General features: G+C 35.9%; 2 protein-coding genes across 3 annotated transcripts; one reads left to right on the forward strand and one right to left on the reverse strand.

The window, feature by feature from the left end:
- Positions 1-357: 357 nt before the first annotated feature.
- LOC121431793 (UDP-galactose/UDP-glucose transporter 7-like) lies at positions 358-5,166 on the reverse strand. 2 transcript variants are annotated; one of them, XM_041629497.1, is made up of 3 exons: positions 4,807-5,166; positions 2,730-3,163; positions 358-1,075 (listed from the first exon to the last, which is right to left on the reverse strand). In XM_041629497.1, exons 2-3 carry the CDS (start codon positions 3,139-3,141, stop codon positions 474-476), a joined length of 1,014 nt encoding a protein of 337 aa, XP_041485431.1. In that variant the 5' UTR covers positions 3,142-3,163; positions 4,807-5,166; the 3' UTR covers positions 358-473. The 2 variants fall into 2 exon arrangements, with proteins under 2 accessions (XP_041485431.1, XP_041485430.1); XM_041629496.1 differs by having other exon boundaries at positions 359-1,075; positions 4,844-5,166.
- Positions 5,167-5,464: 298 nt separating this feature from the next.
- Positions 5,465-18,804, forward strand: LOC121431792 (adenosine kinase-like). Its single transcript, XM_041629495.1, has 10 exons — positions 5,465-5,572; positions 8,433-8,507; positions 9,752-9,884; positions 11,421-11,590; positions 12,337-12,442; positions 13,540-13,710; positions 14,076-14,111; positions 15,091-15,202; positions 16,213-16,299; positions 17,278-18,804. The coding sequence occupies exons 1-10, from the start codon at positions 5,556-5,558 to the stop codon at positions 17,400-17,402; spliced, it is 1,032 nt and encodes a 343-aa protein (XP_041485429.1). The 5' UTR covers positions 5,465-5,555; the 3' UTR covers positions 17,403-18,804.
- The last annotated feature ends 2,146 nt before the right edge of the window (positions 18,805-20,950 follow it).

Raw genomic sequence — 20,950 nt, forward strand, 5'->3', positions numbered from 1 at the left:
TTTGGAATACATGTTGTAAAACCATGGTTGATTTCATAAATAAGTTAAGCCTAGTTCAGCCTATTTTAAAAAGAAATTGTACAATAATGATTGCATGTACATTTACTTCTTTGTTTAATACTTTTTTCCTACAGTTAAAGCATTATGAATTTTGTGAGCCGATTGTAATCTGTTAATGAATACTGGCTTAGTACTGCAGTGACCTTCCCAAAAGCATGAATTTGGCATCCTGTAACAGATGGGCGTTTTCATGATTACCGTAGACTTTTACTCAATACATGTATATATGCAATGAATGAAGCGTAATTACATGTAAATTATAAAATTTGTAAATAAGAGTAAATAAGAGTAAATATATTCAAAACAAGTGACCTGGCCTCAGACATGTAACCGTTGATGCCGAGTCACAAGTTCTATACTTTTTATGAAAATAAATCTATGTAAAGGCATAAGTTTACGAGAACTGACCGAAGTCATGAAGAAGGTGGGTGACCGTTTGACATCCGATGCATGCGCTTTTGCTCAGTTGCAGTTGTAGGAACCTCGCCCATTTCACTCATGGAGATGGCGGATCCGATTCGCTTGATGTGCTTGACCAGACTCTCCCTGTACTTGGCAAACGTATACCAGAAAGCCCCGACGATGTTCATGGATATACCCAGCACCATGTTCGTCGTCAACGTCACGCCCCCGAACGCGAAGATGCCGACGATCGTCGTCACGACACTCTTGACGACACCCACGATGCTCGTCGTCAGCGCGGAGTTCATCGTGGTGCAGAGGAATTGAGAGTAGTTGAGGACGCAGCCTGCCGTCACGACGAATATGAGGATGAGATAAACTTGAAGGGTTGCCGAGTGAAAGAACAGGATGCACTCCTTGAACTCGGATGTGAGGAGAGAATAAATGATGAGGAACGGGAGACAGTTGAGGCTGTTGATGTAGAGGATGCCGTTGGTCGACATCTCGTCTTTGAGGCCGAGTCGTTGGACCAGAGTTAGGTAGATCCCTTGCAGGAATATACTGCAGATCCCAAACAGGTATGCTTTGGGATCAAATGATATATCACCAAGGCCTGTACATGAACAATAGTGAAAATAATTTATAGTAGTGATGATGATCATAAAACAACTATAATGATGTTGATGATGATAAAAATGGCATCAATGACTATACTTAAACTAATAAACTATCTATGATGATGATTATTGTTATCAATGATCAGTGATAATGATGATATGATAATCAGATGATGATATGATAATCAGATGATTATGATAATCATTACCATTATTATTATAATTGTTGTTTTTATCATCATCATCAATGTCATCACCATCATCATCATCATCATCATCATCATCCATATCATCATCATTATCATAAAGCACAAATAAAAAATATTAGAATAAATATTACACTCTGCAAATTTTTCCAGCAATCAAAATGCAGTGCAAAGTTCTATTAATTGAACTATCATAAGAAATGAGTGAATATCCCTTCTTCTGTTCTTCAAGATTATTTGCATGAAGCGAAGTCAAGGTTTTAATACTGATTATGGTAATAAAGTCTGAATGAAAATAATGGCACACCAACAGACCCCATGATTTCAATCCATTCTTTATACAGTATGATAAATAGAACAGTAATAGCAGTTGGCACAGGAAATGCATACCCTTGGCATTTGGCAAGAGTTGGCAAAGACTCAATATTTTAATAGGTGAAGATAATACATCCAATGATGAATTGTGTACAATTATCATTAGGGTCACTGGCGGATCAAAGGGGGGGGGGGGCAAAGCTGGCCTGTGGCCCCCCCTTTTGAGAGGCACAATTAAAATTTGTAATGTAAAACCACTGTTAAAACAGGAGCCTGCCTCCCCCCTGTTGAAAGTGAAGACCTTTTTTTCTTCTTTTTTTTGCTTGTTAAACTTTTACGTGGACAAAATGTCCTTAAATTTTTGTTAAAAACCCTTTTTTTTGCTTGTCAAACTTTTCCTCTGGAAAATGTGCCCATCCCCCTCCTTTATGAAAATCCTGGATCCACCCCTGATTAAGGTAATTGAACAGACTTCTGAGTGAAACCATGTACATTGTAAAGGTGTCCAGTACAATTTAAGAAAAAGCTTAATTTTTGGATTTGGCAACCCATATTGTCAACTAATCAAGGTTTACCTAATAAACTAGGGGAAAATAACATTTTCCAACTTATGCTCATTGTAATCATACATTTACTATTTTTTCATAAAGAGAGTGAGAGAGATTCTATGTGCAAATCTGTGAAAAATTAATATCTTGAATTGAATTTCATATACCTGGTAGTACAATACATTTTATAGAATAAAAACAAAATTTACGGTGCACTTGAAAGCTGACATCATTAGCTCATGCATTGCACATGCATAGAATAATTTCAATATTCATGTTCTAATATTTATTACAACTTTTTTTACTGGAAAACAGATCAAAGAACATTGTACACTACAGTCCTGTAAAAAAAATCCTGTAGATATAGCACACAAAACACATTTGTGTAGCACTTTGCTAGTACATGTACTTGTAGTCATATAAAAAGTTAAGTTATAAAGCAATACATGTGCATAATGAAATACATAGAAATTCCATGGTTTTGCTATTTATGTCATCTTTAGTTGTACACCTACTCTATATAATTGAATAAAGTTAGACTGAAGTAATCCATAATTCATCTTGAGGAACATCATACTTACCAGCAACGACGCACCCAGCTGATGTTAAACTGACAGCTCCAATGATAGAAGCCGATGGCCAGCCTTTCTTCAGAATACACACAGCCAAGAAGACGTAAAACAATGGCCCCGTTCTCTTCAAAACATTGTACATCGGAATATTCATCCCGCTGAGTGCGCTCAGAGCAAAGGTCGAGTTCAGGACGTAAAAGAGCGAGGGCAAGAAACAAAGCCGAGCGTTATCCCGGGTATAGTTTGGTAGATCCGTCTTTCCTAGGAGGTGAATGAGTTTCAAGGCTGCCACAGTAACGCTCATTTGAGCAAGCATGATGATCTCAGGGTAGTTGAACCCGTAGGTGTTCATGGCCAATTTGTTGATGAATGACATGGACCCTGAGCAGAGCCCGTAGAATCCGGCCGCTGCTAAACTCATCTTGGCAGATATTATTCAAGACCTGAAAATAAGACAGACACAAAAGTGAGCAAAATATATCCAAGAACTTAACCGACTGGAAAGGACAAACTTTTATACATTTAAACTCAAAAGTAGAGTCTTGACTCTACCATGTACATGTAACGTTACTTCCTATCAAAAGTATTTTTCATCTATTGATTTTATTCAAATAAAAAAAATACCCTCTTGAGCTCTATTGACTCATTTTTTCCATGTTCTTATAGAAAAAGTCAATTTTGAACAACATAAATTTCAATCATATATGTTAATCTCGTTTGTAGGATGAGTGTCATATGTTTGATTGGGCACTCCCACTTCAGTAATAGATTCAGTAGTGGATGCAAGGAGGGAGGGACAAAAAAAATGAACATTTGGAAAATATACAATTTAGAAATCTATATTGATCCTCTACAAATTTGTTTTGACCAGCCCTGACCCCCACATCCCTGGTGTTATTAGGCCAAGTAGTAAAAAAAGAAAGTAGTTGAAAAAAGAAAGTAGTTGATCGTCCTCGCGCGCATCAATTTTGGCCGCCGCATGAAAATTTTTTATATTTACTATTTTCTAAGAAAAAAAAATAAAAAAAATGTGCTGTTTCTCGTCCACACACTCTTCCCTTTTTAATTGCAGCATAAATTTTCTTGATATTTACTATTATTATGGCTGCTGAATAGCAAGAAAATTCACAAGATTGGCGAGCGCTTTGCTCTCATGTGCTTTGGGGTCTCTCTCACAACTTCAAAAATAATTGCATAGTCGATATCGCTGTAACTGGAAGAAAGAAAAAAATCTGATTTGTTTTTTTATTGGAATTTTGAAGATACCTTCATAATTTAGCGAGAAAATAATAAAGTTTGCAAACTCGGAAAAGATCACATATTCCTTCATTTTTAGTGCATTTTCGGAGACCCCACTTCCTCAATCTGAACTAATCTGTCGCGTGCTTTGGAAATATGGCGCAGATAAATCAATTTCAATGACATAATTTGTATTTCAGTGGGTTTTTGGTGAGTGATAGGCCGATATCGCCTGTACTTACATGTAGATGTGTGTTTAATACGGTGATTGTCTGTGTGCTTGTGACTGAGCTCTGTTGGATGAATGCATGTGTGCTGGGATGATGTGATCGACTGTGCTGGCGCGACATGTGAATTTGTGAAATGAATTGAATTTTCTGGCGAGTTTTCAAACATCAGCATATTGAATATTCAATTATGGATTTAATGTTCAATATCAATTTAAAAAATGAATAGAAGTTGAACAGTAATAAACATTATGTTAACGAACAAGCAGCTAGAAACTGCGATGCGAAACCAAGCCCAAAGCTAAAAAAGAGATTGGCTCTGGAAAACTGAACATGGCTCCATCATAATAAAAATGACCCCCCATGCATTTTTTTTATCCTTACAAGTATATTAAATATAATTTTACTTGGCCTTAGTGGTTGCTGCCATGTTGGTGATTGCTTATCTTTTTCATGAATTAATCCCCCCTCCCCCAATCCCCACAAAAGACTGCAAAGAATGTGAAAATGTAAATTAAAATGGGAATTGATTGTCGTTGGTGACAAATTCTATAATTAAGTTTAGGCCTAGAAGTAGAACAAGTCAACTTTTGCTAAAACACTTTTACATGTAGTCTCACCACGTCTCCCAGCTGAAAGTGAAATGATCCTTATTACCTCAGCCTCAAGATCTACTCAGCTCACGTCACTCAGGTCAAGGCCTTACAGTCAAGATACAGTAACAGAGAGCGAGCAGAGACGGCGCCGGAGCTGCAGGCGTTGCTGGTGGTGTAGTACGGTACGGAACGTTTCGCTTCACTGGTCGACGACGTGGCAACATGCAGTTCAAAGGCGATTGTATTGAAGGTTCAGAATATGTGTTTTTGCTCAAAATGGGTCTAGAAAGGTATAAGAATGGTATTATCACACTTGGTCCAGTTATTAAATCTTGACAGCAACAACCAAAGCTTTGAAAAATGAAAACGGAGAAGCGTCTACTATTTGTCTATTTGTCCTCGCTCGCGTCAAATACGATCTCGAGTGCAATTTGCAACATATGCAAACACACTGCCAGGCTTTTTCATTCGCATCTTATTATTTATCATATCTAAAAAAAACCTCTAAGGAGTGTAATTTGTTCATATAAAATACTGTGGTTGTAATTTGATAATAAGATTAAAATAAACTTTATTCATCTTGTTAAAAATAAAAAATTGTGATGATTTTTTTTTTTACACCAAAACCAAAGAAGTTTTACATTGAAAGTTAAAAAAGCGACTAATCTGGCAGAGGTCACCTGATACAATCCATGGATGATCACATGATTGAATGCAACATCAACAGAGCTGTGGAAGTAGGGACTGTTATTTCGTTTCTTCAATAAAACATCATGGCAAACGTTATTAGGTGAGGATTCCTTGGAATATTTATTTCCATATTGCAGTAGGCATAGTGCAATAACCAAATCCATGAAAATGTTAACTCTTGATACATGAAAGTATGAAACATGAAAGTTGAAATGTAGAATAACTCAAAATCAGATGTCATTTGATTTTGAGTACCATATTATCAGGGCCAGCATGGCCAGGGCAGGGCAGTGGGCGCGGGGCGTACGTTTTATGAGAGTTATTTAATTACCACTTCTGTCCAACAAGTTGTCACTGACAAATTCCCTTGATTTTGAGGCCAAATCGTGGTTTTGGAAACCACTCATAGATTTGTGTACGCGCATTTGTGTACAAAGTGAATGGAGGTGGAAATAGGGAACCGTGCGTGCGACTGAATAAAGCGCTGCTGTATGAAGTGAACGGTGGTTACCTATATCACGATAATGCCGATTTTGATGGGTTTAGAAGCACTGTTGCTATGGTAACTGTTGGATAAAACGTCCAAGTCCTTTCATGAAAGTGAACGCTCCTCCACTGACTGAGCTCAGACTCTCATTCTTTGAATCTTTCTCAGTCAGACTCGGAGTGATTGAAAGTTACACTAGACTGTGTAAGCTAGATCTTAAACTGAATAGTTTGACCATTTTATTTGCTTATTGCCTTATTTATTTATCTCTTTATGTAGAACTATTTATCTACCCATTTATTTATTCATTTATTTTGGTGAGAATGACTTTGTTTATCAAGTGACAGCGTGCACAGTCATGGGAGTTTTAAAAATAGAATTCTTTGCTCACTTGAACTTTGAAGCAGCTAGATTATGATATTCATCACAGATAGTGGTTAAAATGGTAAGGTACGATAATACGCCAGTGGCGGACTGTACCAGCCTGGAAGAAGAAGAAATGTTAGCTTTTTGTTCATAAAGGCATTTGACAATTCATGTATACATTGGCAGGAATAACCATTGGGGGATTTATTTCAATATTTCTGATATTTTCCAAATACAATGTAGGTTATTGGATTGTCCCCCATCCTCTATTTTGTTATTTTTCTTCTTCTTTTTCTTCTTCTTCTTCTCCTTCTTTTTCTTCTTCTTATTTCCTTTTCTTTTGTTCTTCGTCTTCTTCTCCTCCTCCTCTTACTTCTTCTTTTTTTGTTCTTCTTCCTCTTCTTCTTCTCTCTCCTCATCCTCCTCTTTTCTTATTTTCTCCCCCTCCTTGTTCTCCTATCTCTTCCCTTTACTCTTGCTCTTCTCTCCCCTCCTCTTTTTTTCTTCCCTTCGTCTTCTTCGTCTGCTCATAATACTTGTTCTTCTTATTGTTATATTTCTTATTCTTCTCATCATACTTCTTTCCAACCGCGTAGCCAGGATTTCATTTTGGAGGGGGCGGTCAATGCACGCGAAGCGTGCCAACACTTACAGAGCACGCGAAGCGCGCTCCCTAGGGGGTGGGTGCAGGGAGGGGGAGTTTCCCCCTCCCGCGCGAAGCTTTTAGTGTTTCATAAATTAAAATGAAAAGGAGCCGTTTCTCTTGTATCTAGTACCTCCAATTTGGTTGACTATATTGCGATTTTTGAACCTTGTTTTCAAAAGTGATTGTGAACGCACAAAAGAGGTATACAATGGAGGAAATCAAAATGATAATAACTCCGCGCGAAGCGCGGAAGCTAAAGTGTTTTATCAATTTTTCTTGCCATAAAAAGGTCCCGAGAAAAGGGTATTCTCAAAGATATATTGAAACTTTCTTTGGAAAGATCAGATTTGATTACAAACAATTAAGCATCAGTGCATATTTTTAACTCGCAAAACAGAGGAGAAGATTGGTAGAGGAAGATATTCCTCCCCGCGCAGAGCAATGAAACTCTGAAATTTCAAAGGGCGGACGTTTCATCAAATGTAGATATCTCTAATACCCAATCGTCTCTAATTCAATTGATTTTCTAAGATTATTGAACTTCATTACAAGGAAAATAGTGCGCATGAAGTTGAAACTTCTGTGATTTATTGAAATTATCTATCTATATAATAAAGGATGATTAATTTTTTTTACTTATCCTGAAGCGCTTCATTTTGAATACAAAGAAACTTAAGTGTCATTCAAAATTTCAAACTGAGGGCGCAAAACAGGACAGGAGATGAATGTATACAGGGAAATGACATGAAGTTTAATACAATTTGATAAAAAAATATTGTACTTTTTTATTAAATACGACACGAATTCCATACCTTTCTCTTTTTAAATTAGGAACCTGTTTGCCCCCAAATTATGGTTGTTTATAGTAATGAGCTGAAAAGCGGGAGAAGCTGACTTTATGGAGGTGACGGCAGAAAGTGATATAAAGATTTTACCCGCTCGGAGCCGACCAGACCAGAAGTTGCGCGATCAATTGAAAAAAAAGATAACTTCATATATTTACTTCGGCCTAACCTTACTCAAATTCATGTCCTAATGTATACAATTTGAACTTTAACTGGCAAGAAGCACATAGCTGAGGTGGAAAAACAGGGTTAGAGAAAAGGTGGGGGACCAATGGAGAACTTCAATATTGTCATTTAACCGCGCGCAGCGCGGAAGCAAAATTCATATATGAATTTAGAGCAAGAAGGGTGAAGGAGTTTCTCTTTTGAGAAAAAAATAAAGAATAGAAAGAAAAAACACAAAGCTATCTTCCCTATCCTCCCTTCCCTTTTCCTTTTCTCCTCTCTTTTTTCCCTTCTTTTTTTTTCTTTTTGGGGACTTTTTTTGGGGGGTGACCGCCCCCACCGCCCCCCCCCCTGGCTACGCGCCTGCTTCTTTCCCCTTTTGTCATAATCGTCTTCTTACCAAGTACTGGTAAAATAATTTTTATTGTTATTCAAATTTATTTTCATCCAGACCAGGTAAAATTGCAGGATTTGGGATACCTCTCCTTGATTTCATAGCAGATGTTGATGACAAATTACTTATGAGGTAAGTTTTACTTTTTGTCATTGATTTTTTTTTATTTACCAAATAAACTAATTTGTTCCAAAAGGAACTGATCAAAATTTAGAGCACTGCACAAATTCTGTGCAAAATGTCAAAATGAACAATATTTTAACACAGGCTAGCTTAAATTTATCTTTTCTAAAGCACATGTCTATAATTATAAAAGATTGCTTCAATTACAGGGAGGCTATATAGCCACTCACATCAATTGGTTTCGGAATCCAAAGTCATAAAATTACAAAAGAAAGCCCAACAAAAATGGAATTGGAAACAAACGTCCCAGGAGATGCAGTTCCGAATGCTCTAAGAATCAGCCAGATAGGCCTACGTCGTGTGTGTTAGAACCTTAAAGGAGGTTTGCATCATATTTTTCAAAATTGGTAACTGTGGTATAATTGGTAGGCCCTATTTCATATTACCATTAAAGGGGAAGTTCACCCTGACAAAAAGTTTATTGTAAAAATAGCAGAAAAAATAATGAAAAATATTGCCGAAGGTTTGAGAAAAATTCATCAAATAATTGAAAAGTTATTAGAATTTCAATTATTTGATTTGTGACGTCATATGCGAGCAGCATTCCTACATAGCGAATGGAAAAAAATCAATGAAATGTCATTTTCTCAGAAAATTGAAAATGGTTTTTACCTTACCTTTTGTATATCAATAGAAAAATCATTTCACACCCGATCATGAATAGAAAACAAAATCAAGTCATCAGGAACCATATAAAATTTGAAATTCATGCGTTTTATATTACATAACACATGGGGCAGCTGCTCGTTTATGACGTCACAAATCCAAAACTTTGAACTCTAATAACTTTCTTACTCTTTAACAGATTTTCCTCAAACCTTCAATGTTTTTTACTATTTTTCTGCTATTTTTACAACAAAGTCTTCTTCAGGGTGAACTTCCACTTTAAAGTGCAAATTAATCTATTAAGCTAGTGCCTTTTGATTAAACAAAATTATTTGTAAAATGTCAACCATAGGCATTGTGATGACCGCGGCTGATCCAGGGTGGGCCACACCCCCCCCCTTCATCCCGCAAGAAAAAGGTAAAAATATTCAAACAAACAAACACAAAAGCATGTACAATTTTTTGGATATGGATATGGCTCCCCCCCACCATGCTAAGCAGGAGGGCATGCATTAAGTTCATAGTGATGATGGGTTTTTTTGCTTTCAAAGAGCAGTGGTGACCATATTTATTTTTTTTATTCTCAGATATGGCCTAGAATGTAACGGTTCAAACCAAGCAACTCAAGATCAGAAAGGAATATATGATGAGCTGTCACATCATCCTGGAGTTCAGATCATCCCAGGAGGTGCAGTTCCTAATGCTCTAAGAATCGCCCAGGTAGGCCTAAGACACAGTTCTCACTACGTTCCTAAAACTGGTTAACTGGAAACTAGTTTAACATGTAGTGAGAATGGCCGAAGCGGTCTTGCATGGAAGCAGTATTCCAAACCAGTTCGGAAAACCACCTCGTGATGTACGGTAGTTTTCAAGATCGCTTTGCCTCTTTAAACTGGCTTTAGCATAATTGAGGACACAACCGTTTTTCAGGAAGCGATCTTCGCACATTTTGAGCGTGCTACTCCACACGACGTGTGGAATGCCTACGCTGTGGTTTCGAATTTTGCAGGAAACGTGTCTCCCCACTGAGAGCATTTCCATATCAACAAGATCGCTTTACGTGAAGTGATTTTGAAAACCACTTTCGTGTGATAAGGTGGGAATGCTAGCAAAGCGGTCTTCCAAGCTGGTTTCCTGAATCGGTTTTTAGTAAACTAATTTTAGAAAACGTAATGAGAACGGCCTGTATGCATCTGTGTTAGAGGAGGTTTGTGTCATCTCTGTCTGCTTGCAGATGGCCTAATTGTCAGATCATCTAACACCATCATGGCTACTTTTTGATCCAACCATCCAGTAGCGGACCGTGACCCGGCGGAGACAAAGCATTGGGGGGGGGCACTGCATTGTTTGTGAACAATGCTGTGCCCCCCAATTTTACCAAAATAACAACATGATATGTAGTAGTAGTAGTATGGTGTTTATTGAAAGAAGAATAACCCGGAAAATCATTCTTTTTGCTGAAGTTATATTGTATGACATTTAAGAAAGCTGATAACAGGACAAAACAGAAAGCTGCTCGCATGTTGTATCACAAATTAAATTCAATATTTCAAGACTAGATTATTCTTTTATCAGTTTTTACAAACCTTCAGGGATATATTTTCCCCCTATTTTTTTTAATTCCTTTTAAAACCAACTTGATGCCAGCCTTGTTAGGGTGGACTTCCCCTTTCATCCTGACAAAAATTTATTGAAAAATAGCAGAAATAATGATAAAAAGTATTACTGAACGTTTGTGAAAAATTCATCAAAAAATGAAATACTTGTTAGAGATTTGATAGTTTGATTTTTTACATCATATGCGAGCAGCTTCCCTACACATGGTATGGTAAAAAAATAACATAAAATATCATTTTCTCAGAAAATTGAAAATGGTTTTGACAGTTCGTTCAGTATATCAATTGATATTCTTATCACACCCATTCCAAAAATATAGTAATCATGAACTATTACAAAATTAAAATTCATGGATTTTATATTACATAATTGAAACAGGGGCAGTTGCTCGTTTATGACATCAAAAATTCCAAACTTCAAATCCTTATAACTTTCTTAATCTCTAATGGATTTTCCTCAAATGTTTAGCATTATTTTTATAATTTTTTCTGCTATTTTCAGAACAAACTTTTCTTCAGGTTGAACTACCCCTTTAATTTAAGTTCAATCTGTATATAGGCCTACTGTGACCTTGCTATGAAATACATACATGTAGTAGGATTTTTCTGTGACAGAATGTCTAATGATTTCAACACACAGTGGCTTCTGGGCATTCCTAACATTACAATGTCCTTTGGATGTATTGGAAATGATGCTTTTGGTGAGGTGCTGACTGATAAGTCTCGATCAGAGGGAGTTTGTGTGCAGTATCAGGTCCACACGACATATCCGACAGGAACATGTGCAGTACTGATTACAGGACAGAACAGGTACTGTGTATACACAGGGTCATTAAGAAATCCAATCAATCAATCAATCAATCAATCAATCAATCAATCAACCAACCAATCAATCAACCAATTGATGATAGTTTTATATCGCCTGAGATTGGTTGATTGATAGATAATTGATTGATTGATTGAATGATTGATTGGTTGATTGATTGATTGACTGGTTGATTGATTGAATGACTGGTTGATTGATTGATTGATTGATTGACTGGTTGATTGATTGACTGGTTGATTGATTGATTGACTGGTTGATTGATTGATTGATTGACTGATTGATTGACTGGTTGATTGATTGATTTAATTGATTGATTGATTGACCGGTTGATTGATTGATTGACTGGTTGATTGATTGATTTAATTGATTGATTGATTGACCGGTTGATTGATTGATTGACTGGTTGATTGAGTGATTGATTGATTGACCGGTTGATTGATTGATTGAATGATTTATTCATTGATTGGCTGGTTAATTGATTGACGGACTGAATGATTGAATGATTGATTGTTTGATTGATTGACTGATTGACCAATAACTTGATTGGGGTGCATAATTGATTGCTTGATTGTTTATTGTTTGATGCATTTGTTAGTTGACTGATTGATTGATGATAAATCAATACATGGATACATTAGCATGTTCATGTTTGATTTTGGATTAGGGAAAGTGAGTAATAAGTCTTCTTGTTCTGTTTAGCTGCGCATTCCCCTTTCCTGTCATATTTTAGGTGCCTGGTGGCAAACTTCGCAGCAGCCAGGCACCTGTCGTCAGATTTTATTTTCAAGGATGAGACTTGGAGCAATATCACAAGTGCCTCATACTTCTATTTGGTGGTAAGTCGAACACATTCTTCCAAACCATTTTAAAGCAGATACGTACCAATAGCGCCATCTCGAGTCCTCAACTACTCATACCTGGCCAGTTTCCTGACCCATAATGCTAGTGTAGTCTAGTAATATAGACTCACTTGAATGATGACATGTTAATTAACTACTTAATACATTTGTACCGCAATAATTATGTTTCCAAGTAGCAAAACGTTTACTTTTCCTCTCAAAACATTTTAGTTTCTCTATACAAATACAATTATACATGTAGGTCAATTTATTCTCTGTAGTATTAGTAGATATGTGAAAATGTATATTTAAGACTATTTATTCATAACACACATTCAATGAGAGACCACACAGTTCACTACCCCTTTAATATCATATTGAACAAATTAAAAGAAACCCAACTACTCTTAACTTTCTTGGAGCGTTGCGGCCCAGTTGATTAGTCTTCTGACTTTGAAACAGAGGATTGTGGGTTCGAATCCCAGCCATGGCGTAATTTCCTTCAGCAAGAAATTTATCCACACTGTGCTTCACTAGACCCAAGTGAGGTGAATGGGTACCCGGTAGGAAGAAATTCCTTCAATGCTTTGAGCACCTAGGCAGCCCAGCTAAAGCCGGGGTAATAATAATAGCAGGGCCTACTGGGAGAACACTTTTTCGGAACTGAAGTGGCTTCCTGGGTAAATATACCTATATTATTATTATTAACTCAGTCCTGTCCATTGTGAAACCCATAGCTGCAGGTAGACAATGCGGAGGTGGTGTGTCCAATCTTACAAATGATGGTAATTTTACTTTGCGAATTTAATCTTTAAATAGGCAATGAAACAAAATATTATAAGATTAGAGGGAAAATGTTTTCATTGCGATCAATGGACATATTTATTTTGTTTTCATGTAGAGTTTATACCAGAGTTGACAGCAGCGTGCCAGCATCAGTGACTAGTTGACTGTTAGGCTATTTAACCCTGGGAAGAATGTTGGATTTTGCCAGTTTGTCCTTGCAAACATTCGCAAAACATTTGTAAGCCCCGTGAAAACGCCAATTCAGGTATACAGTATATATATTATTCCTTCTTTTTCCTCTATTTCAGGGCTACTTCATCCATACATACCCATCCATTAGCAGAGATATAGCAGACTTCACAAGGAGAGAACACAAAGTATTAACAGTGAACCTATCCGCTGTCTATGTCTGTGAGCAGTCGGCAGATCTCTTAACGCAGATCATAGAATGTGCTCAGTACGTCTTTGGAAATGAAGCAGTAAGAAACATTTTCTCTCTTCCATTTTATTGCCCAGTCAAAAATCTTGAAAGCAAAAATAGCACTCAAAATCCCCCCCCCCCCCCCCCGTCCATACATGTAGAACATGGTTGCCCTCCTCTTTTCTTGACAACCAATATTCCTTCCCCCCCTTTAATAACAAGATATCATATAGTGCAATTCGTAATCTTAAAGCTTAGAGGAAAGCTAAAAATAAGTGAAGGAAATCTAATAAGAAAATTAACTTGAATTTTTTTACTCTTTATATTCTGTTAACCTCATTTGTTGATCTATTGTTGCAAATTAATTCAACTTTATGAAGAGTTTAAGTAAAAAATATATATACCTGTATTCTTTAATCATAGGAACTGCAAGCTTATGCCAAGGCATCTGGTTGGCAGGTGAGAAATGTGTCTGTTTTCTGTTGTACAGTTCTTTTTTATTTCCCAGTCTCCTTTTCATGATTAGGACAGATTAGACTTTAGATGAAGTGTTATGATGTGTGAGAATTTTCAGTACCTCCCACTGTACTGTAAAACAACCATTATTTTTTGGTAATTTTTTTCTACTATACATCTTTTGACTTCAAAGACAAATTAGTTTTATATTTCATTTACATTATCGTACAATTCATTTATTCCTCTACATTTTGATACCTATGTGGTATGTATGTGACAAGCACAAACAGGAGGCGCGATAGCTCAGTCGGCAGAGTGTGGGAATTCGTATGCTTTCTTAGCAATCAGGTTAAAAAAAAAAAAATCACCACTTCACACATTAATGGGCAAGACGAGTTTGAAATTTTAATGTCAAAATCAGGTTGTGCAGAAATATTGGATAAGATTGGTTCCTGATACGACGACCGTGGGTATTCGACGATTGGCTCATTAGCATTTCTTTTGTATTCTTTGATAGATTCTCTCACTGATCTCTGAGATGAGAAGGAATTCAGATTCACACGTTTCTGCGCAAATCGTTTCTGATATGCCGTGATATTTATTGTTTGTATTCTGCCATGCGTGAACGATTTGCTTAGCTGTTAGTTTCAAATTAGAGACGAAATTCCACTCTTGACACGAGTATCTTATTTATATTCAAACATATTTAATAGTTGTGAAATCTATCTCTGAAAACAGGCTTCCTTTCTTTGTGGGAGGCACTGTTTACCAAGAAAATATGAATCAGAAAAAAAATCAGAAGTGAATACCTATGTTCACAATTGTTATGATATGTTCAATTTGTTATTTGAATGTGAGTCGCAGATTTTTATATACCATTTCAGACAAAATCGATTCAAAACATTGTAAGCACCATATAAATGTTGCATATTATTATACCATTATCATAATTATTAATTATGATTCTTTCCATATGTTGTAGGACAATGAGGAATCGGTTATGACGAAGATGAGCAAACTTCCATCAAAATCTGGGACCACCCCAAGACATGTTATCATCACGCACGGTTCACAGCCAACTCTATGGTGTAATGGTAAGTAAATGAAATGTGTCGAACATTTTGACCCAATTTCATAGTGGTGCACTAAATATCAATAAATAAAGTTATACAATGGGGCCCAGACTATTCAGAGAGAACAAGGAAAGCCCAAAGTTCAAGATAGCTTAGGTAGACAGTATCACTCGAGCATTTAGCATTGAAATATTACGGCTTTTAACAGCTTATAACTGCAAATTGACCACGGCTGGGAACCATTGGTATTAACAATAGAATAATAATAGATGGGATTTATATTGCGCCAAATCCACTCTGTAGAGAGTGCCAAAGGCACAGTGAAAAAAAAAAGAAAAGTACAAATACAGTGACAAATTACGGAACAATTAAGAGTAGAAAGCATTGAATAGACGCATCTTGAGGTATTTTCAGGTGTATTGGGATGCCATTTCTCTGAAAAGAAAGTCTTCTGGTGAAGAGGTCTATTTGTTGCAAAATATCAAGTTTGATGGTGTAATTGATGTTTTCAATTCATTTATATTGCTTTTAAGTTTGTTTGAGAAGGAAGGAAATAAAAAAAAAATGGAAAATTGCCAAGCAGATACATTTCATCCATTGGCTGCCGTATATGGATTTAAAAAAAAAAAAAATAGATCATGAATATAATAATTGCCTTTTGGTTGAAGGTTAAAGTTTGAAGCTGGCTTTAAGAAATAGATGGGTCCTAATAAATGAATGATGGGCCCCGTAACACAAAGCTTAGCGATGAATAGCAAATATAAAAGAACACTTCTGATTGGTTCCTGGTCAGTATTTGGCGCCAAACGCGTGTTTAAACTTGATTTTCATTGGTCAGTTCATTTAGCGATTGATCGCTAATCTTTGTGTTACGGAGCCCTGGATCAATAAAATTGGGAGGTACTTCATCCCGGACAGTTTATAATAATCCCGAAGAACCAAATCTTCCCCACCCGTTGCACAAATCCAGTAATTACATTTTTTTAATTAAATTACAAATACTTTTCTCTCACATTATAAAAATAATGTAGGTAAAACAGTCCAGTCATTTGAAGTTCCAAGGATTTCTGAAGATAGGATTGTTGATACTTGTGGTGCTGGTGATGCTTTCGTTGGAGGTAAGTCTTCTAGAATTTTATTTCATTATCATTTATTAATAAATTGCACCTCTGTGAAATGTTATATAATTGGTATTTCCATGGTTACGATGCCCACATTGAATTTTAGTTCAGGGTATCTTGTGTTCAGTTTGAATGAGAAAATATATATTTTTCATTTAGGTTTTGTGTCAACATCAAAAACCTAAACCAAATATTGAGATTTTGAATTTTAAAAAAGAGAGGAAATTTCTGTTTCCATATGAAATGATTTAATTGTTATCTATTAGGAATCAGAAGATATTAATAAATGTTTATATGAATAAAAATGAGAAAATTTCAAAGCAACAAAGTCATTGCAGGGGTTGCTCCATGGTCAAACATATGCCAGAATTGACCGAGAATGGAGCTTTACAACCGTGCAGTGCTTTTATGATCTACCTTTTAAACTAAAGCAGATACGAACCAATAGCATCATCTCGAGTCCTCAACTACTCATACCAGGCCAGTTTCCTGACCCATAATGCTAGTGTAGTCTAGTAATATAGACCACTTGAATGATAACATGCTAATTAACTACTGTGATGGACATCATCGACCGACTCTCCTAGTTGTGCATATCACCGTTTTGTGAAAAATAAGCAAAAATTCAAAATGTCATGACTTTATAAATTTACATCCGATTTTGATGAAATTTTCTGCACTATGCTAGTTTGAATTTTCTCGATTTATTCAAGTCAGCATTTTCCTGGGGTGGACTTGACCTTTAATTTCACCTAAGAAGTAGAGTTAGGGTAGCAATAGGATTTTATGTCGGGTTTAGGGCTAGGTTTGTGGTAGAGTATAGTGTTAAACCAAGGGTTGAAGTTGATCAATCGTTTAGTGTGTAGAATTTCGAACAGAGCAATTGTCGCCAGAGAAAATGTCATGGAATCTGTTTGTGGAGTAAACGATTTTAACTATAATTTATTTTCCCTCTTTTTTTCGTTCACATCGTAGGGTTCCTGTCCCAGCTAGCTCAAGACAAGACGATCGAAGAGGGCATACGATGTGGTCACTATGCGGCTGGACTGTCCATACAACAGAGAGGAATGACCATTAAAGGGTCACCTGACTTTAGATGACCTTTGCATATGTGTTTATTTTAAAAAAGGGTCATGTAACTATCAATGCTCGGAACTCATTTAATGAATATTACAGGGTTATTACCATTATGATCCTTGAACTCAGTTCTTTTAGAGTCATAATTTTGCCACTTGAACAACTGCCAGTATTTAAGAAAGCCCCTATTTGTGATAGTCACCCTAGGGTCAAATAGGGTCACCTACAGACTTATATGACTATTGCCTTTCATTTTTATGATGAAGACATGATATTAGTGACCATTACTGTTCTATGAATGACCATCGATGTCACATAGGTGACCATTGCTTCTCATCGAATGACCATCACAAATGTTTGGGTGACCATTACTGCTCAATGACTGACCATCAATATCACATAGGTGACCATTGCTTCTCATCGAATGAACATTACAAGATCACCTGTTTGGGTGACCATTACTGCTCAATGACTGACCATCGAATGACCATTACATCATCACCGAGACTTAGATGGTCATTATTGCTCCTTGCCTGCAAATGTTGAATCAAAAGCCTTGCCAAGAATTAGTGATCTCGAGATCACTTCATAATGGAAAACTAAAAACTGTGCCTATTTGGGAAATGAAACATTTTTTACTGTGCCAACAATATATCTAATTTATCTGTTTATTTCATGAGGTGAGTTCATGTTGATAAATTGCTGTAACTTTTACTGTGTACCTCTATGTTTATAACGTACTAGTAATCATCAAAACATACCATTTCCAAGGCAAATTGTACATTTACTTTATGAGAAGTCTCCATTAAAATGATGACACAGTATTTGAAATCCTATCAACATTGTGTCAATGTGGTATGATATGATTTCATTAAAAATTATATATTGGAAATATTTCAGCCTGTGAAGTTAGTTCCAGAATGTACTGAGAACACAATTACCCTAATGACAATTATTCAGTTAAAGTAAACTGGTTTCATATTATGTTTACATTGTGTATTTATGGTTAGATTTTATCAATCAAATTTCATTATGTTTTAGTATATTTTGATACTTTTCTGCAGATTTGTATTTTGCAAGATAAGGCCAGTTTTTACACTGCTGGATGTGACTTCCAATCATCTTACCTACCTCAAAATTTCTACAGATTAAAATTCAAAGAATATGAAATATATAGTTTGTACTGTGTTCTTATTTTCCAGATGTAAGATGTATCTATTATACCCTATCATGGACCTATGAAGAGATGGACGATTAATGCGAGCCTTCCTTAGACGCAATAATCGTCACCATCATCTGATTATGTGCATAGTAATGAGGAAATGCAGATGTTTTGACAATTGTGAATGCCATGACTACCACGGCATATCTGATTATGAGCAAAAGAACAGTTTCCCTGGTCTTTTTTTTTTGGCTTGTGCCGTTTCAGAATATGACTTTCATTGAACTTGCTTCAGATTTGGAGCAGCAATAACATTACGAGGTATGTTCTCTCCATGCTATGTGCCATGAATATCCGGAATATGAGGGAGAACATTGAAAAATGGATTATAAATATAAGCAATCACAATATTGCCTCTATCTTAAAATGTGCTTCCTTTTTCCCAAATAAAATACATGGAACTCAAATTCCAAATGTAAACCAGAAATGCACATGAATTTTCCAGAATTTCAGTGATTTATTATCTTCTGCGTATACAGTGTTTGAAATATCAATCTCTTATCACGAACTGCTTCAGGCCTTATTCATGGGGACGATCTCTTCATAGGTCCATGTCTAAGTAAGACCGTGTCATGTTTTCATCTGCCAAATAAAAAGAAACTTCAGTTTTGGGGAAAGCTAGATAATTTTTGTTTCTACCCTTCTCAGACTTTTACTGTAAACAGCAAAGCATATCATTGTGGGAAAGTTGTTTTGGAATAAAGCCACCTAAAGTCTCTGCAATAAAAGATAGAAATAAAATATAGGACTTGTACTGCACACATATCCACCTTCTTAGGTGCTTCTTCTTGCAGAAGGAAAACACGGAATGGCTGGGATTCAAACTCACGTCCCTCAGATCGAGAGACAAGAGTCTTCACCACAAGATCACGACGCCTCCACATATGATTTGGTAAAACCGAAAAGTTTAGCTAAAACTGTTCATGGGGGTACGGTAGATGATGTTTGAACATATGAAAAGTCCTTTCTACTTGTTTCTTTCTGTAGGAAAATTACCTTAAAGGGGAAGTTCACCCTGACAAAAACTTTATTGTAAAAATAGCAGAAAAAATAATAAAAAATATTGCCGAAGGTTTCAGAAAAATTCATCAAATAATTAAAAAGTTATTAGAATTTCAATTATTTGATTTGTGACGTCATGCGAGCAGCATTTCTACATAGCGAATGGTAAAAAATCAATGAAATGTCATTTTCTCAGAAAATTGAAAATGGTTTTCACTGTAACTTTTGTATATCAATAGACAAATCATTTCACACCCGATCTTGAAAAGAAATCAAAATTAAGTCATCAGGAACCATACAAAATTTCAAATTCGTACATGTTGTATTACATAACACATGGGGCAGCTGCTCGTTTACGACGTCACAAATCCCAAATTTTGAACTCTAATAACTTTCTTACTCTTTAACGGATTTTCCTCAAACCTTCACCAATATTTTTACTATTTTTTCTGCTATTTTTACAACAAAGTTTTCTTCAGGGTGAACTTCCCCTTTAAGATAATTAAAGTTTATTGCAAATTACAACTTATTCCTTAAGATTATATCAATGTTTCAGCCATAAAAACATCTTAGTGAGAGACAATACAGAGAATACACGAAAATACATAATTTTTGTTAGGATTGACAAGATGTCTTTAATATTTCATTGAGTTGTCCATATAAATGTAAAAAAAATTACACCAATTATTTCAACTTAGGCTTAGTACTGTTGAATCTCTACACAAAATATGAAAAATACAATATTTTCTTCTATACTGGCACAGTAATACTAAATAATAATAAAAAATAATAAAGATGATGAAAATGACGATGATTATAAAAAATAGACTTCTATTTCAGTAGATACCTATGTAAATCAACACAATATTTTCTTACTGGATTATTAGAAAAAAAATAACCCCATATCACTTCTACAATTAATTTTTTTCCAAACTGAACATAAAAAAAAATAACTTCAAATCTTACATCAATAATAGAATGTACAACACACATTGTTTAGGCCTATTGCTTCTACCAAAGTCTGGAAATATGAATAACACTTTTCAAATTTCCTGGAATTTCTTGAATTAGAAATATAAGGCTGTGGGTGTAGCTAGCCCACTTCTTTCAATATTCACTTATTTCAACAAGAATATGGATATGATGATATACCCTGCTATCTGGGGGTGGGGGTTGGTCACTTCCATTGACAAGTGGATATCATCCGTCCATGCGTGACCATGGGGTTTTGAAAAGCACCCTAAACAAGTATTTTACATGTTCTGAAAATGCACCCCTTGACAAGTATGAGTGTGTGAAACCCATGCAACCCTAACAAGTACATGTACAACAATATCTTAATTACTA

This window comes from Lytechinus variegatus, chromosome 18 (genome assembly GCF_018143015.1).
Source record: "Lytechinus variegatus isolate NC3 chromosome 18, Lvar_3.0, whole genome shotgun sequence".
Classification (NCBI taxonomy): domain Eukaryota; kingdom Metazoa; phylum Echinodermata; class Echinoidea; order Temnopleuroida; family Toxopneustidae; genus Lytechinus; species Lytechinus variegatus.

Coding starts and splice junctions, on each gene's coding strand:
- LOC121431792 (XM_041629495.1), top strand. Junction 15,203..16,212: donor GCCAACTCTATGGTGTAATG/GTAAGTAAATGA, acceptor AAAATAATGTAG/GTAAAACAGTCCAGTCATTT. Junction 16,300..17,277: donor TGGTGATGCTTTCGTTGGAG/GTAAGTCTTCTA, acceptor TTCACATCGTAG/GGTTCCTGTCCCAGCTAGCT.
- LOC121431793 (XM_041629497.1), bottom strand. CDS start 3,141: ATGAGTTTAGCAGCGGCCGGATTCTACGGGCTCTGCTCAGGGTCCATG. Junction 1,076..2,729: donor AGCTGGGTGCGTCGTTGCTG/GTAAGTATGATG, acceptor GTTCATGTACAG/GCCTTGGTGATATATCATTT.